The sequence below is a fragment of the Python bivittatus genome, unplaced genomic scaffold, assembly GCF_059951505.1.
Source record: "Python bivittatus isolate LINGU-HERP-01145 unplaced genomic scaffold, Pbiv_v1 ctg000220_np1212, whole genome shotgun sequence".
In the NCBI taxonomy this organism is placed as follows: Eukaryota; Metazoa; Chordata; class Lepidosauria; order Squamata; family Pythonidae; genus Python; species Python bivittatus.
In genome coordinates this window covers 42,118,222-42,134,358 of record NW_028277048.1, presented here as the reverse complement: position 1 = coordinate 42,134,358, position 16,137 = coordinate 42,118,222, and the positions used below count along the sequence as shown (strand labels likewise).

The 16,137-nt window shown below is 36.3% G+C and overlaps 1 protein-coding gene across 3 annotated transcripts in view; it reads right to left on the bottom strand.

Moving 5' to 3' along the window:
- Positions 1–16,137, bottom strand: part of MBTD1 (mbt domain containing 1) — a 60,554-nt gene that overhangs the window by 23,126 nt on the left and 21,291 nt on the right. For all 3 annotated transcript variants that reach the window (XM_088138448.1, XM_007424586.3, XM_007424587.3), the window contains exons 7-13: positions 12,009–12,143; positions 11,630–11,718; positions 10,020–10,254; positions 9,714–9,769; positions 7,839–7,943; positions 6,834–6,981; positions 4,996–5,078 (exon numbers count right to left, since the gene is read on the bottom strand). In XM_088138448.1, the coding sequence (XP_087994574.1) occupies positions 4,996–5,078; positions 6,834–6,981; positions 7,839–7,943; positions 9,714–9,769; positions 10,020–10,254; positions 11,630–11,718; positions 12,009–12,143 (851 nt within the window). The remainder of the gene's footprint in view (positions 1–4,995; positions 5,079–6,833; positions 6,982–7,838; positions 7,944–9,713; positions 9,770–10,019; positions 10,255–11,629; positions 11,719–12,008; positions 12,144–16,137) is intronic.

The window sequence follows — 16,137 nt, the reverse complement described above, 5'->3', positions numbered from 1 at the left end:
CTAAGTGGATTTGTACATCATCTCAAACTATTATTTTGTTAACTATGGTTTGTTGAATAAACAAACACTGGATGGATTCCCATATCATACTAAGCCTTAAAACACAATTTATAATTCATCATGACTGACTTCATATAACATGCTGAATCGCCATCAAACAAATCACATTATGGCTTAGTGCGATGTGAGAACTCAGTCATTATGTGTGAAAATCAAAGCTTTACTATAAAAACATTCACAAAAATTCTGCCTTCTCATCTTAGCACAGAACATTCTGTTCTTAGCCTCTGGACATTCCTGCTCTGCTGATACTACACAAGCAATGACAAGAACAGAATAAGCATGAGCATTCAATCTCCCAGAACCAGCACCTATATACTTATTGCAGTCTGGGTACAAATCCCATGTTTTGGAGATCACAGACAGAGATTACTTGGTATTGATTTAAGATTAATTTTTTTTATGTGGTAGAGGCAGGTTAAGATGAATGGGACAAAAATATGCACATGTACATTTAGGAGAAATAAGTTCTGAAAAAGATATCAAAGGGGAAAAAACTCTCTCCAAAAGATTTCAGGGACAAGGGCATGTCCCAATTCTCAGTTTATAACAATCAGATCTTAAGTATTCCCAATATATTCAGTCATTATTCTCATTGCCTATTTGTGACTAGACCAATTCTATTCATTCATATTAGTCCTCAAATTGCAATGTTTTTCAAAGTACAAGCACACAACAAAAAAATGTGACAAACTTGGTAATACTTTAAAATGTAACATGGGCATTGCCATGGAAAGCTTGTTTGAATAACAAATAGTTACAGTTCTTGTGTGGGACTGAATTATACATGCATGTAATAGGCAAATGGGCTTAGAATATGAATGGAATCTAAACAGTATATGAGACATGAGTCAGTATTCGAAAGTATGCCAATATAAAAACAAAATTTATAGTGTCCACTTTCTAGAACACCAAAATATATTGCCAAGTAATATAAATTATAAATTATATAAATTATAAATATATATGAATATAAAACTTATATTCCTTGGTTTGGGTATTTTCTACTTGATTGTTTGTCTGGTGTTAATCCCTGCTTACCTGATACCCTAATCAAGGAATTACCAAGGAGAAAACCATACCCCCACTAACAGGGCAAACTACTGTATATAAACAGGGAGCAAACCCCACACTCACTAGCACTGATGATGTTACCTAGTCGGGTAATGAAATGTCTGCAAGCAAACAACCCAGCTCAGAGAGCACCAAGCACTCCACAGTTCAACTCTGAGTTACATGTATTCTCTAAGTTATATATTGCTAAGTAACATGTTCAATGTAACCCAAAGCAATGGTTTCTTAAACACCTCCCAAGGCCATTTTATATAAATGTATATATGAAATTATGTACTGTATATATTTACTTAGAATTAAGTCTTACTGTCTTCATATGAGGCTGATTCCCAATTAAACTGAATTTAATGAGCTTGTTTCCTGGTAAAAGTGCCTCCAAATGCTGCCTTACCTGGGAATAATTCACATTTAACATAATAGGATTAACTCCTGGAATACACTGCCTGTCTGTTTATCCCTATTCAGAGCTTCTGTTTTGTTGCTGGCCTATTGTGGCCTTTTTAAAAGCAGTTTTATAAGCAGAAAATCCTGAAGTAAATAGGGAAGCTTGACCTTTTGATTTCTGCAGGTTTCAGTTTAGGGACAGAATCTTGAAAAGGGGGAGATGGAGGACAGCAGCAAAGAGGCAAGCTTTACCTATCTTTCCTTCAACTCCCTTCTTGCCACCTACCAAGTTGGTAAGAAGCAAGAAAGAAGGATATAGAATGGATCCAAAGGGACCATAGGTGAGTATTCCAAAATGCTGCTGCATCTGTTATAAAAGAACCCTGTCCTCCCCCATCCCATCACCTTTGAAAAGGTGGCTCCAGTTCATTTCACCTCCTGTGAGAAGAAAATGAAAGGAGCTGGCTGCTGCACAGATCAAGTTGAGTGGCAGCTTTAGACCTTGCACTTCCTTCCTTTACCCCATTCTGTAGCTGTTTCACCAAAATTACAGAGAACTGACTAAGTAGAAGATGTGAACAATCTTTTCCCTCCCTTCCATTCAGGTTTTCATGGACGAATGCTTTGGTGGCACAGCACACCTAGACCCCAAGTCAGAGATGGAGAATATGTAGCCCTCCACATACTGCTGACTTCCAGCTTCCCTCACATTTGATCATATGGGAGTTCTGGTTTAAAAACTTCTCCATCCCCATCCAAGGATGAGCCATGCCTCAGACCCAACAGAAAAAGACTTGAAACTAACTACCTTAAGCTCTAAGAATACCTTTCAGCTGAAACAAAGGAAAAAAAATGGTATAATTATTATTGTACAACAGAAGACTGGAGTAGAACTGAGAAGGTAAAGACTTGTTTATCAAGCTTGATTTCTGGTAACTTAGGCTTTACAAGGGTTTTGAAAAGAGTGCTTTTCAAAGTGTGTTAGCACAAGCAAATCTCCTCTTCTTGAAGGAATGGGGACTTCTGGTTGGTATGGCAACAAATTCAATGTACAAATTTGGTTCACTCCCAACTTAGGGAGATTTCTCCTCATCTTTTGACTGCTTAATTGGTAAGCAGGGAACGAGTTTTGGTTCTGTTCTGTGGTGACAAATTATGGGCCTAAAATTGAGAAGACAAAGAAAACAAGGACCCTTCTTCAGAAGTCAGAAAACTTAATGTAGCTGAAGAAAAACAGCCAAAAGGTTTAGATTCAATTGAATTTATTCCTGACCCACCAGAGAAAGTACAGCAAAAGAAAGCTACATGAAGTTGCTTATCCTTTTAAAAGCTCTTTTAAGAGATGAAGCAGAGATCTGATGCTTTAGATCAGAAAATGGCAGTTTAAAACTTTAGCAATTGATTCACATAAAATAATTAGCTTGAAAATTCCAATAAACAGTGTGCTACAGAGGTTGAAATAGTGTTGAAAGCAAACAAAGATATTCAACATGAATTCACCCATTTACAGGGCCTATTTTGTAGAAATACTTTATGATTTTTAAATGTACCTTACAATGCCAAGATCAGTCTTTATGGAGAAATTTTTATAAGATTTTTTTAGTGCAGCCAAACACAAGCTTGAGATTGAAACTGCTTATTGTGCGGGTCTCTGGTTTTATTTAGTGCAAAAACCTAGTTCAAACTGCTGTAAGAATTGTTAAAGAGCTAGAGTAGGGGATCATATGACGTATTTATCTCAGCAAGTGGGATCCTTGGAATATAATGCAAATATGATAATTAATCTTCCAGATCTGCTTCCAGAAATGGTTCAGAGGTTGGAGCTATTCAGTAAAGCTTGTTTGGCAGCAAAACAAAAACAGACTACACATTTTCCAGCAAATTTTTGTTTATATCTGGTGAAGATTTTTTTTTTATAACAAGTTTATTATTACAAATAAGTAAATAAGTTTATTGTTCTGGAATCATATAAAGCAAAATGGTAGCAATCATTTTCAATATTTAATATTTTTCATACTTTTTAGAAGTTCCAATGAAAGGAACAATATTTTTCATATCTATTGGACACTTCAGATAATTTTTAAAAAAGATTAGCAACTTCAATATGCTGAAAGTATAAAATGGAGTGAATACCTATACATATGATAAGGACTTGCTCCACTATTGTCCCATTTTGGTTTCCATAAACCTGTTATATCCATAAACCTGTTATATAGCTATAGGAAGAGTAATTTGGTTTAAATATGTGAATGTGACTTTGAATTACAAATAAAAAATCTGGAATTTCTCACTGCATGCATAACTATGGATTGGGGCATAATAAAAAAGATTATAATTTTATGATGAAAAAGTGCCACACCAGGTTTACAAACTTGGATTGATTATATATATGTTTGGTTATGAACCAGTTCTTTCTTGACATAAATCAGTCAAGGTTATGCTGCTTTTAAAAACTAAGCTATTTTTAATATGTATATTTTTATGTAATTTTCCTTTTCCATTCTTTTTTTTCTTTTTTCCTTTCTTTCTATGTACTCATACAATTACTCACTGATAGACAAATAGAGCTTAAGATGGTATAATAGCACTCCCTCCTATTTTACCCACAAAAGCTTGGAGAAGTAGGTTGGGCTGATTATTCAAATTATGTTGCTGATTGCCTGCATATTCATGCATAGCAGATTTCCATACTTTAGAGCAGCCAGAAGTCCAATCTTCAGAGCTCCCACGTGAGCCTCCTAAAGGAGGTGGCTGCTTTAAAACTTCAAAACAGAATGCTTTCTTCATGCAAAAATACTTTGCTTAGCACAGCCCTACCTAGTGATTTTATGGACACATTTATGAGCTTTGGTGCTACCTTCTTCCAGAATAATTTTATTTGTTTACTTCCCAATCCAGTTTATAGCCCTGCACTTCTCATAACCCTCCAGCCAAATCCTAACTAGATCCAAACCTGCTTAACTTTTTCAAGATCAGCCAAGTTTGGCTAGAAGAACCCAAATTCTAATTCCCATTTAATCCGGAAACTCCTAAATGACTTGGGCTGTTGGCTATCTCTCAGCTAACTCATTGTTATGGGGATTGGGGGGCTCAGGTAATGCACTGTGAACTTTTAGAGAAAAGGAGAGATGCAAACGTACCAAGAATCACTATATTTAATTCATAATTCTTGTTCTGACAAAAGGTATTCATATTCTATAAAATAATTCCAGCTGAGTTTCTAGAGTTAACAGAGTGCCATGCTACAGTATTATCTTTCCATTCAATCACCATAAAGTTTCATGATTTAAAATATATACACTTAATCAGCAGAAAAGATTTATACCTCACACAGATTCCTTTTTCTATTTTTAAAACATTTTCTATAATAGCTAGACATAGATAACTTCCGACTCAGGGAGGGGAAGCAGGAAACAAATTAAAGAAAGTATAGATATGTTACAATGATTGAATGTTCTGGTCTGGTTGCCAGCTTACCTTGTTAAAGAACTTGACAGGGGCTGCTACTGAACCTGTTTCCCTGAGGTAGTCAAACCATTTGAAAGGTAGTTTTGCATAACCTACAAGTTAATAGTTATTATATAGTAACACCATAAAGAAACATTGTTCTGATCCTTAAGTAAAAATATGTATTTACTATTGTATTTTTATTCCTGTCCTATAATACAATTTATGAGATTCATAAAACAAAAACATTAAAATACTATAAAAATAAGAGCTGTTAAAAATAAGGTCATTAAAATGTATTTTCACACTAAGATACCAGACAAAATATTTCAAAGGACTCTAGTGCCAAAAAGACCCTAAAAGGCTGCCAGAGGCTCTTTGGCATCACTGTTCCATAACCAACAAAAGAGAACGCCCTCTCCCAAAGAGTTATCTACCTGTCTTCATCTGAGGGGAGCAGTTGAAGCAGAGCCTCTAAAGATCAGAGTTCATACATATATCAAGTTCCTAAGTGGGTCTATTTATGTCAGTATTGACTCCTCTGACTGTCAAGCAGATCTCAGGAAGAAAACTTCTTAACTCATAAAAAGCCCTACAATATTCATAGGTGAAGCTGGGGATGGAACTTAGGGAATACATATGCATATTATACCTATGTCTTATTTCTGAGTCATGGCACTTTTTGCTGTAGGAAAGAAAGTGAAAACAAACGGACCTCAAACACATACAAATCACACTTGAACGGAAGGCAGCTCACAGATTTAAATGTCAGAAAATGTAGCCTACATGCTCCTCTTAGACTCCAGATATTTTTGCCAACTAAGCTCAGTGGGAACTTGCAGGGTCCCTGCAGTTTTGAATGCTTTCTGTTCTGAAGTCTAACAAACTCTGTTACAGTATTGCTAAAGAGCAGGAACTACTGTTCTTTTCCTGAGGGGGGGGGGGAATCAAGCTCTCTCAAAGAAGACTTCACCTTTTAATTTCTAGACTGAAAAGTTCCCCAACTATGCAGCTCCTTGTGGTGAAACAGTATGTGTCTGCTCCTAAATGAATCCTATTCTGTACACAAATCATGAGAACTAAATACTGGTATGTGGAAGACTATTTAGACTATTTCTAAATAGTCCAACAATCAGTCAATCTTCTCAAAAGTTGACAGAAAATAACTATTTACTGAAGAAAGCACGCTTTACTATGAATAGGACAACGTGATATAGAGAGGAAAATCTGCTGGGGCTTTCAGCGGAGCAGTTCTTTAATTGGAGATTTGGTTTTATAGGGAGGTTACATTGGCTTCCTTATTTGATTTTAGGCAGCTGATAAAAATGATATCCATCCTTGATGGGATGCCATTCTTTGATTCTGCACTGTGCGACTGGTTTATTATATATTTATTTTATCAGTTTTATTTTAGAAACTTATTTATTTTTAAAATGTTGTATTTTAGTTTTTTATTTATTTTTTAGTTATAAATTGCTTGAAACATTCATTAATGGTGAGACAATCCAACACGCATAAAATAATTAGGAAGAAACTATGCTACTACTAGTCTAGCATTTATTCTCAGATCATACACAACAGCAGCAGGGCAATTCCTTTAGTCTTTGCTCTGTATCAAGTGTAAGGTTTTTAGAGGAAGCAAAACAAAGAAAGAAAATGATACATCCAAACCAAATCCTCCAAAGGCCATAGTCAGTAGTAAAATAACATTTTCTGCTCAACTGTTGGCTAAGCAACTTCAAACTAGAAGTTAACTGAAATCTGGAAGAAAGGGCAGATGTTTTACAAACTAATTTAAGAAGATTATTCCACGCAAAATTATTTTCAAAATATGTGTGTATATATACAAGGCAAGAAAATATGAATACCTCGGGGTGGAGTTAGTTCTATCATGTTAATTTCACAGAAACCAACAGGGAATATAGAAGGGGAGGTTGCATGGTAACAAAACCAGTCAGACCCATCAGCTGCCTCAGATCCATCAATTCCAATCATAAGATATCCATCTGCTAATACCTAGAGTTAAATTTAAAAAATGAATACAAAGCAATGCAAGAGGGGAAAGACATGAAGTGACAAGTAATTCAGCTGCAACAGGCAATATAAATTAAAGCATATGTAACACTACTCCAATTAACATTCAGATAGATAGACAGACAGACAAACAGACAATCACTGCTATTCCTTAAACAGAATTAAAAGAGCTAAGCCGGTCATGGGGATTATGCACTGTCTACCCTTAAGTGATGGGAGCACCCCATACCCTCTAAACCATGGTAAAGGATTCTAAACATAAAGAGGATTTTACATCAGATTTTGCAGAGAAACCTGGTTACATTAACCATAAAGTCTCCCTTGAATCAAGCTTAACTCCTAGTGACAACATGGATATATCTATGTTGTTTTCTTAGCAACAATACAAAAAGTATATGCCATTGCCTTCTTTCAGAATGCTGTTTTGACTTCCCAATCTAATCTACTGCCCTAGCACTTCTTAGTGGTCATCCGTCTTAAATGTGCAACCCTGTCAGCTTTTTCCAGATCAACCCAGGTCAGCTAAGTATATAATATACTGGTACTTTTAAAAATGATTCTGATTTTAGTATGGGATATAAATAATCTACCAGCTAATTCAGCTGCTTTATATAAATAGTCCATATGTTATGCAATTGGTCCCTGTGTTCTATTAGTGTTGTCAAGCTAGGGGCTCCCTTTAACACAAACATGGAATTTAACCTGATATTAGGTAGAATTAAGAATATTAAATAAATAATTATTTGACTATATTGTTGCCCTGTAAACATAGAGGGAGAAATAGCCTTATTGGCTGCCTCCAGCTCTCGTTCCCCACCATACAAGATAATTATCTTTACCTTTCTAATTGTTGCCACACATATAGCAGAAAGGTTTAAGGGATCTATGGCTTCCAATTTCATCCCCTCTTTGAACCATTCTCCACTGGACTCAGCTTCTTTTACCTAAAAAATACGCATAGCATTCATCTTTCTAAGGCAACCAACAGCAGCAACAGAAAGTCATAAAAGTATGATATGTGGCAAAAAACAGAGAGTCCAAAACAGCTCTTAAAGCATTATTTTCTATGCACAATATTCAGTCTTTCTGTATATATTTTAGATGCATCATTTTCATTCAGATGCAAATTCATTTCTCTCCATTTTCATTTATTTTATTTTATTGTAGTCTACAGTGTAGTGTACATGTATTGTAGTGTACATTCTTCTACAGTAGGGATTATATGTGATTTCCATCAAAGGCACAGAATGTCCTTGCAACTGTTACCGCATATAAAGCTAACCCAGTATACTTTGTGGGAATATAAGGTCTGGTAAAATTTAAAATAAAAACAGCTAGTTGGAAAGAGAATTCAATCTTTAAAATATGTCTCATTCTTTGATAAATCATCTGCCATCAAATATGAAAGAATGATCTGACCTGACTTTTGAATTTCCAACAATTTTTAGAAAACTTGTATTCTGTTTACTGGAATAATATATCAATGGTAAAATATCTTGTACCAGTTTTCTCTCTGTATAATATTCACAGTAAATTGTCTCCATTTATATTCCCATTGTTGCATATCAAATTTTCCTGTTTAAATTCTACATCTGTTTAACCATATAGTCTTTAAATTGTTCAATTTTTGGATCATATTTCACTAGCTTTGTAAATAAGCCCCAACAAATGTTCTCAGTTTTGTGTTACTGTATAGGTTTTTCAAATTTGCTCAATGTTCTAAATATTCCACTTTGTTTTTTGAAATTCCTTTAGAACTATGCTACTTATTTGAAGATAGATAGAAACTTTATTTCAGTCACTGACCAATAAAATACAGTCTATAAAACAAATAAAGCAAAATTATCCCCTAACATCAATAATTGTTAGCAACCATTTGTGGATGAAGCTTACATATAATGTAGCAGAATTTTGCTACTTTTAGAGAAATACATGTATCTTAGTTGTTTAACTGATAATGCAAATACAAATTATCAGAGTGCCCTGGAAATTTAAATAAAAGGGGGGTAATCAACTGGTGGCATATGTCCCTGTAGAACTGACAGTACAAAAGAACACAGGCTGTGGTTTCAGGGTCACAGGGAGATATTGAAACCAATACAGTAATTCTGACCAACTCGAAAGACTTCATCTTTGTTTTGTTAATGGTTAAACCTTCCAGTCTACAGGTATATGAAGTATTATCCCTCCATTGTTGTATATTCACCTTCATGAAAATAAATGTTTAATACTGAAGCAAGGGGTGATCAGTCTGGGCTAATTCTTTTTCTATATTTATCCCATACTTTTAATATGCTGCTAATAGTCGACTGATTCGGTTGTAAATATCTGTCTTTACTGAACCAAAGATATTTATGCAAACCATCTTGGAGTCAAGTCCCTGAACAAAGGCAGTTCAGCCATAAAGGGATATAATCCAGTCTGTAATCCAAGTTAGACAGCTAGCTTGATAATGCAGTTTGAAATTTGGAACTGCCAATCTGCCTTGTTCCTTAAAGTTTTGTAAAATCTGAAGTTTAATCTTCGGCCTTTTATTGGACCACATCAAGTTAGTTATTTGCCTCCGCCACTTGTTTTATACCTTGTCTTCAAATCTTATTGGAGTCATTTGAAATGTTAAGCCTTGGTAAACCTTATCTATTAAATACTTACATTCTCTAAAACTGATAAATAATTTCTTCACTATAAATAAAGTTGCTTCTAAAATATCATACCTTAGCAAATAAATGTGAGGGTGCATCAAAGTGACCATCTTGCTTCTTCGTGATATCTATGAAGAGAAGGGAAAAATTAAGGCTGTCTTCTCTACTACCTGAAATACATGATCTCATAAAAGTATTATTGGTCAAACATGTAACTGATAAAAACATAGCAAGACATTTTGAAAGTCGACATAAATATTAATGTAATATATTAGTATATTTGTGACAGGGAGACTTATGTTACAATATAATTTTAAATGCCTTTATCTAAAAGAACAAATGCTGTTCACTCAGTTTCATCGTTACATCCTAACTTACCAGATCTTTTGAATCGATGTCCTATACTCCGAGACCAACCAATGGGATGAATGAGTGGGCTGTACATATGGCACCAGAAGTCATCTGTTTTGTCCTCACTTTCTTCATATACTAATCTTAACCTGCCTCCAATTACACTGTCAACAATTGCTACCCGTGTTCGGCAGAGGTGTGTTTTATCAACAACTTCTACTCTCATAGAAGGCTTGAAAGGATACTGCATGCTTTCAGACACCTGAAAACAAATAATTGTGCAGCATTAACGTATGTGTATCTGCAAACAGATTATCCAACATATTTCCACAAAGCCACAAAGGTCTGTATATATTAAATTAGTTTTCAGAGAATACAAAGAGCAGAACACCAAATGTCAATATCATCTTACAACTTTTCTGTATGTGGTTGCTGCAAGAACTGTACTACCTCTCCATTAATTTCAAACACAGCTCAGTCCTAAAATCATTTTGATTTATTCTGCCTCAGGCTAGTGTGCTCTCGTTAATGCATCCACTTGCCCACCCTACATGCAGAGATCTTAAAGAGGGCCTTAGAGTAGGGCCTCTATTGTAATTAAATCGATGGATATAAAGAGTGGAGATTTCTCAAAATTTTTCTGAGCTTGATAATCCCGCTCTACTTTTGCTGTTAAAAAATAATTTCAGCAGATAGGAGACTCACCATGAGAGCTTGATAAATACACTTCTGATGTGTCATGGATTTTATTCAATGATTTATTAATAATTATAAGATGCTCTTTTATAATTTTTACATTATATTGTAAGATCCTATTGCACTGACAATAGAAATTTGTACTTCTGTCAAAATATAAATTCTTACAATAAAGCTAATACTAATCTATGATCAGTTCTATACAAGAGAATACATACACATACAATATGTATTCTCTCACTTTTTATGGTGAAATTGCCAATCTACACAGATGACTTTTTTGTGTGGCCTCAACCTTAGGCCTTTACTTTCATTTGTATACCTATGTTAATCAGAATTTAATACTTTACACTGACTTCCTATTGACATACAGTTCAGATATTTAGCCCATCTCTTGGGCAAAGGTATTAGGTATCTACTTATGAGGACCCCAAACAGTGCCAGAATTTTAGGGGAAGAAAACTTGATCAGAACATTTAGAAGAAGGTACTGACAATGAGCTCTCAGAGTTTAGTTACTGTACAATCTTTTATTCAGACAGTCTAGAGCAGGGTTTCTTAAACGTTTTGCTCTCAGAACCTCTTCCCACTTTTAAAAATTATGGAGGACCTCAAAAGAGCTTTTGTTCATATGGCTTATATTTATGAATATTTACCATATTAAAAATTAAAAATGATGCATTCATACAATGTTTATTTATTGAATCATGTAAAAATAACAATATTAAACCCATTAAATATTAACATACATACAATATTTTTCATGAAAAAAAATTATATTTAGGTGCAGTGATGGGACAGATAAACACATATTCTTTGGTTTTATCCCCAGGGCTGTTTTTCAAGCTTGCAAAAATCCCTCCCACAGGATTGAAGGAGACTCCCCAAACTGATTTAACACTTCTTTCATTAGCAAAACTCCCACACTTCTGTCACTCTCACCTTCTGAGAGAAGTCAGGAGGAAGAGTTTTGGCACCAGTGAGTCTTTTCACCAGAAAAGCTTTCCAATTTGTATATTTGTGTTGAATGGCTGTCAGGAAAAAAAACAAGCATTAGCTATTTAAACTTTGTATTAAGAAACCCTGAATGAACATCAACAAGTTTAGTGGTAATCCAAATGTATTATTTATTGGGCAAATGCACAAAAGTTTTTGATAATCAAAGAAACTCAAACCTCTTGATACTTTATAATGCTCACAATTTTAAAACAGGACAGGCACTCCTAAATTTGAATTAAAAGTTCATGTTTAACACAATCACCATCAACACAGAGAGAGAATGAGATGAATAATTCAAACTATTAGTGCTATATTTACATACATCGCGGTGGAACTAGAGGTTTCCCACTGGTTGCACACCAACCAACTGGATGGATATCAGGACCACAGATGTTACACCAGAAGTCAAGACTTGAATCACCTTCAAAGCCTTCATATCTTAATAAAGCATTGTAACCTGAAAGAGAGCAATGCACGCCAATTCACATCAAGAATGTATAGAAATTGATCTCCAACAATCTGTAATTGTTTCTGGAAAATGGTGGGGGGGCAATGTTGTTGAGATGTCACTTCCATTATAGGCTGTGGAAAAAAGAGAACCTACACCTTCTTTTGAGGTACCAATAAAGGAAGAACTGGTGAACTTCATTATGCTGAAAATATGCAATGGATGAGGGAGCAGTTACTTATATGATACAGACTTGTCCCACTATTGCTCCATTTTACTTGCCATTATGATATTACAAAGATCAATATAGTTTAAAGATGTTAATATGTTTCTGAAACTTTTAGCAACAGAAGCAGGTGGTAGCTATATGTAGCCAAAAATGGTGACATCTGAGCAGAGGCATGAACAATTATAAGAAAGTACAAATAAAAGATGAGGCCAATTATCTTGCTGGTAGTTTACCTAGCACTTAAGGTATTGCTCTAAGGTTTCATTTGTCTTCTCCATCTGACTCTGAATGATGGGCAGAGGACAGGTAGTGTTTTAAATCCAATATGTGAGGAATTATGCAGAGTGAGAAAGAAAGAGAAGAATTTCTAGACACAACAATCAGGAGATGAGATATGCTGTTGCTTGCTTATCAAAGAAATGAATTCTTAGTCTGTCATGCAAACAACCTAGAAAAAGGAATCTAAAGGTTTCAGGGAAACCCTGTCTTAATAAATTCACTAAAGAAGGAGGGCCACAGAGTTCCCATTCTCAAAATGCTATAATTTAACCCCTAATTTTTGGCATTAAAACTCATGAGAAAGTCCATGGGAATCTTGCTTCCTTGATTGAGTTCTGCAGTTGAAGAGCTTGACACAATAGCTGAAATACAGCTTTCAAAAAATATACCATGAATTCTGCTCCTGCCAGAGGTGAGGCGAGTTGTAAATCAAGTTTACAGTGGGGCAAAAAAGTATTTAGTCAGCCACCAATTGTGCAAGTTCTCCCACTTAAAAAGATGAGAGAGGCCTGTAATTTTCATCATAGGTATACCTCAACTATGAGAGACAAAATGAGAAAAAAAATCCAGAAAATCACATTGTCTGATTTTTAAAGAATTTATTTGCAAATCATGGTGGAAAATAAGTATTTGGTCACCTACAAACAACCAAGATGTCTGGCTCTCACAGACCTGTAACTACTTCTTTAAGAGGCTCCTCTGTCCTCCACTCATTACCTGTAGTAATGGCACCTGTTTGACCTTGTTATCAGTATAAAAGATACCCGTCCACAACCTCAAACAGTCACACTCCAAACTCCACTATGGCCAAGACCAAAGAGCTGTTGAAGGACACTAGAAACAAAATTGTAGACCTGCACCAGGCTGGAAAGACTGAATCTGCAATAGGCAAGCAGCTTGGTGTGAAGAAATCAACTGTGGGAGCAATAATTAGAAAATGGAAGACATACAAGACCACTGATAATCTCCCTCGATCTGGGGCTCCACGCAAGATCTCACCCCGTGGGGTCAAAATGATCACATGAATGGTGAGCAAAAATCCCAGAACCACACGGGGGGACCTAGTGAATGACCTGCAGAGAGCTGGGACCAAAGTAACAAAGGCTACCATCAGTAACACACTACGCCGCCAGGGACTCAAATCCTGCGGTGCCAGACGTGTCCCCCTGCTTAAGCCAGTACATGTCCGGGCCCGTCTGAAGTTTGCTAGAGAGCATTTGGATGATCCAGAAGAGGATTGGGAGAATGTCATATGGTCAGATGAAACCAAAGTAGAACGTTTTGGTCTAAACTCAACTGGTCGTGTTTGGAGGAGAGAGAATGCTGAGTTGCATCCAAAGAACACCATACCTACTGTGAAGCATGGGGTTGGAAACATCATGCTTTGGGGCTGTTTTTCTGCAAAGGGACCAGGACGACTGATCCGTGTAAAGGAAAGAATGAATGGGGCCATGTATCATCAGATTTTGAGTGAACACCTCCTTCCATCAGCAAGGGCATTGAAGATGAAACGTGGCTGGGTCTTTCAGCATGACAATGATCCCAAACACACCGCCCGGGCAACGAAGGAGTGGCTTCGTAAGAAGCATTTCAAGGTCCTGGAGTGGCCTAGCCAGTCTCCAGATCTCAACCCCATGGAAAACCTTTGGAGGGAGTTGAAAGTTTGTGTTGCCCAGCAACAGCCCCAAAACATCACTGCTCTAGAGGAGATCTGCATGGAGGAATGGGCCAAAATACCAGCAACAGTGTGTGAAAACCTTGTGAAGACTTACAGAAAACATTTGACCTCTGTCACTGCCAACAAAGGATGTATAACAAAGTACTGAGATGAACTTTTGATATTGACCAAATACTTATTTTCCACCATGATTTGCAAATAAATTCTTTAAAAATCAGACAATGTGATTTTCTGGATTTTTTCCCCCCCATTTTGTCTCTCATAGTTGAGGTATGCCTATGATGAAAATTACAGGCCTCTCTCATCTTTTTAAGTGGGAGAACTTGCACAATTGGTGGCTGACTAAATACTTTTTTTGCCCCACTGTATGTAATCATAGGTTGCTCAACAAATATTTCAGGATAGATGGAATGCCACAACAGGGAATGAAATGGACCATCTTGGAAAAGAAATCAGATACCATCCAAATGACATCCAGGTCTTTTGATATGTAGCACATCAGTAATAAACTCCAAGGAAACTGCATCCCAAGATCATTGTATGGAGGAGAGGGAATGCAACAATCTACATGGTTCACTAGTTAAAGGCTTGGACTGTGATTAGTGTGGCATAAATAATAAGGCTCTCGAACAGGGCCACCAAAAAATCAGAGCAGACGGATTGTTTTAAATGTTGCAAAATGCCCAACTGATCAGCTATTATGACACAGTTCTTCCCTGCCATGTGAGCTCACGAAAAGTTTTTAAGTGTTCCAAATCTTGTACTAAATTCAGAATTCTATAGTGCATCCCATGCCTTCAAAGACAGGGTGCTAATGCTGAAAAGCTTCCTTGATGGACAAAGTTTCTTTGTTAAAAACATCATAGTTCCTTTTAGTTGGAAGGAGATGCATGGAAGGGAATGTACTATACATGGAGGAGGTGGTCCTCAAACTCTAGAATAGACTATAGAAGCACGGTTCACAAGGTGAGTTTCTTCTCCCAAGAAGAAATCCTTCTTAACAAACGGTAGAAGCACTGGCTATTATAATCTCCTCTGATTCTGAGGAGAACCTGGTGGACTCTCAGCCTGTAACCAGGAAGTCAACAAGCTGTCAACCATCTAGCATAATAACTCAGACCCAGTACAGGGGACTGCCAATTCAGAGAATAAGGAATCACAGTCTGAATATAGGAGATTGCCAAGCCCTAAAATATGCCATCAACTAAGGAGGGCTCAGCAGTAGAGATCAGCATGTGAGAAGAAAGCATGTTAATTATTCTAATCTGGCAAGGCCTCAAACTTCAGCTATTTAAGAGCATCCCTTCCATTGGGGAATCTATTACCAGATTTGCATTCCTCTGGTTTCTCTTCACATCTTGCCCTGCAAATGGAACTTTGGCTTATGACCCCCGGACTGGATTCTGCAGACTTCAACACCTCAGATTATTAGACTGCAACAAAACCTGGTCTCCTTGGTTATATTTAAGCCACAGCTATGAATTACAGGTAAGAAATACTTTCTCTGCAGATATTTCTTTGTCTAATTTACATCCTGTGCCTTAGCATTATCTGTTAACTGATTTACAACCAAGCAAATAAAAATATTAGAAATGTGCCAATTACCTCCTGTTTGCTGCCACTCAGCTAGTGCAGGTCATTAGTGGGGAAGTGGGAGGGCAGATAAAAACTTTCTGTAAGTTCTCATCAATAAATTCTTTAAGGCAGTTCAACTCTGTTTTTAACACTGAATACTAGCCTTTTACAAGAATCTTAACTCCTGGAATAAAACTGAAGCCACATAACCAACTGCATGTGGGGAGCAAAGGTAATAGTGC